General features: G+C 34.9%; 1 protein-coding gene across 1 annotated transcript; it reads right to left on the minus strand.

The window, feature by feature from the left end:
* Window positions 1-449: 449 nt before the first annotated feature.
* Window positions 450-1,349, minus strand: LOC101496064 (uncharacterized). Its single transcript, XM_004513089.2, has 2 exons — window positions 925-1,349; window positions 450-816 (listed from the first exon to the last, which is right to left on the minus strand). Exons 1-2 carry the CDS (start codon window positions 1,347-1,349, stop codon window positions 450-452), a joined length of 792 nt encoding a protein of 263 aa, XP_004513146.2.
* Window positions 1,350-2,809: the final 1,460 nt, after the last annotated feature.

A 2,809-nucleotide genomic window follows, 5' to 3' on the forward strand; every position in this document is an offset into this window, starting at 1 on the left:
AGGAATTATGACTTTCCTACCATGGCAAATCAAAGTTACTGAATGGTCGGACATCCAATCCATTCCTAATATGATGTCCAAGCCCTTAAGGGGCAAACAGACTAGGTTTATTAGAAAAACTCTATCATACAGGGTGATTGGACACTGGTGACATACTAAGGAGGTCTCTATTGAATTCTTAGATGCAGCGCTTACAACTAAGGGATAAGGAATTTCAAGTACAAGGAGATTATGTTGCAAAACAAAATCAGAAGAGATGAAAGAATGGGATGCACCAGTGTCAAACATGACAATTAAAGGAATTTCATTTATGAATCCAGTGCCAATTATTAGATTATGATTATACCTTTCTTTGCACTGAGAGCAAAGACCCTTCCAGTGTTAGACTTGTTTGGGTTGGACTCTGCTTGTTTTTGGCATATTGGACAAGAGGGAGCCATATGACTAGGCTATTTGTAGTAGTAGTAGACTTCCTTTCCAACCAAGCACTCTCCCCCATGATCTCTGCCACACTTAATACACTTCTTTTCTCTTGGGGAACTGGAGGTTTGTACTTGTTTTCCCTTCCCTTGGGGAGTCTTTACTTTCAATTGCTGGCCAAATTTTCTGGACTCTTTCTTTTGTTGCCACTTAACCTGTCTCTCTTCTTGTACCTTATTTAAATTGTCTTCAACAATGTAGCTCTTGTGTACAAGAGTAGAATAGTTAGTAAGTTCCATATGGCCTATGTTTCCTCTGATTTCAGGCCTCAATCCCCATTCAAACTGGTTTATCTTCCATTCTTTTGTGGGTGCATATTGGGCATGTGGAGAAAATCTGGCCAATTCTTCAAACTTAGCAACATACTCTACAATAGATATGTCTCCTTATTGCAGGTGCACAAACTCCAACTCTTTTTGTCTTCTGGAACTTTTTGGATAATACTTATCTAAAAAGGCCACCTCAAATTGTTCCCAATTCATATGGGTTCCTTGAGTCTGAAGATAAGTCTTTGCACTCCTCCACCAATACTTTGCCCCACCTTTTAGTAGATGGGCAGAAAATGCCACTTTTTGTTCGTCAGTACAAGGCACTACATCAAATGCCTTTTTAATCTCATCCAGCCAAGCTTGGGCCTCTAAGGGATTGTGGCTACCCTGGAATGTTGGATGCTGCAACTTAAGAAAATCATAAAACACCCTATTGGCATTTCGAGTGCCATCTCTTTGCATTGTCATTTGTTGTACCAGATTATGGGTAGTCGTTGCTTGCATTTGAATAGCTTCCATAACCTTTTCCCATGGTTCAGTAGTGGGTGATGGAGTCATACTATCTTTAGAGGCAAGATTCCTCCTAGATCCTTTAGCCATAATTCTGCATACCATACACAAAATACTAAGTTGATCAGACTTAATATTAGGTGAAATGATAATTAGAATGTATAGTAAAACAAAGGTATTCAAATTCGTAACACATAATCCATAGTCCAAATGAATCGACATGGCTCTGATACCAAAATGTAAGACTCATTATCATTTATCTAGAATATGATAATTAGACCCATACACATTAATAAAACAGAGGTAATTAACTATAAATAATAAATTAGAATCACCATCATAACTGAAAACGACATTCGTAAATATAGTTTACAACTTGCTTAGTAGATTCATAAAATATTTGATATCGTTTCAGCAAGTGTACTGAATCGTCGCAAGTAATAATAAAACGGTAGTACCGAGTATCGAACTCAAGGATTGCGTTTTACTATTGAATTATATTTGATTACTAGAATTGAACAAAAAGGTTCCCAAGTTGATTGAAATAATGTTTGAAATTAACAACAATAATAAAATTGATCTTTTATAATGAGAAAAATGTCAGGGATGAGTTTCACTTCGAATCCAACCTTGGTGTCTAATTTGATCCTAGTTACTGAATTCCTTTACTGAACCATTACCGAATTCTCTTTATTATTCTTGCCCTAATGTCTTAGTGACAGAACCTTTAATTCCAAAGTAACCCCTAATTCCTTAGTGGATTTAAGATTAGAATTAAGCATTACCGTATAGAAATTATCTTGTAAATTATTTCTTTGCAACTAATTTAATTGGTTTCATGACCTGCATCTATCCCTAGACTACAAATTCATGAATTTCTCATCTCAAGCATTCGTAAAGTCCACTTCCGTTTCAAAATACAAATCGTAGAACATTTTAATGTTGATCAAGCAATAAAAAGCATTAAGCACAGAGATGAGAAAAACAATTCAATAAACTCATTCATATAACTAGAAATCAAATCAGAAAAATGAGGGTTTCATCTGGTTACACTCATCCCTAACAAATAGGGTTTAGTTACTCATGACAGAGATACAAACTATCTATCTGTCTATCTATCTATCTATCTGTCTATCTATCTATCTATCTGTCTATCTATCTATCTATCTGTCTATCTATCTATCTATCTGTCTATCTATCTATCTATCTGTCTATCTATCTATCTATCTGTCTATCTATCTATCTATCTGTCTATCTATCTATCTATCTGTCTATCTATCTATCTATCTGTCTATCTATCTATCTATCTGTCTATCTATCTATCTATCTGTCTATCTATCTATCTATCTGTCTATCTATCTATCTATCTGTCTATCTATCTATCTATCTGTCTATCTATCTATCTATCTGTCTATCTATCTATCTATCTGTCTATCTATCTATCTATCTGTCTATCTATCTATCTATCTGTCTATCTATCTATCTATCTGTCTATCTATCTATCTATCTGTCTATCTATCTATCTATCTGTCTATCTATCTATCTATCTG

The sequence above is a fragment of the Cicer arietinum genome, chromosome 5 (assembly GCF_000331145.2).
Source record: "Cicer arietinum cultivar CDC Frontier isolate Library 1 chromosome 5, Cicar.CDCFrontier_v2.0, whole genome shotgun sequence".
NCBI lineage: Eukaryota > Viridiplantae > Streptophyta > Magnoliopsida > Fabales > Fabaceae > Cicer > Cicer arietinum.

Coding starts and splice junctions, on each gene's coding strand:
- LOC101496064 (XM_004513089.2), bottom strand. CDS start 1,349: ATGGCTAAAGGATCTAGGAGGAATCTTGCCTCTAAAGATAGTATGACT. Junction 817..924: donor GAGGTGGCCTTTTTAGATAA/GTATTATCCAAA, acceptor AGAATTGGCCAG/ATTTTCTCCACATGCCCAAT.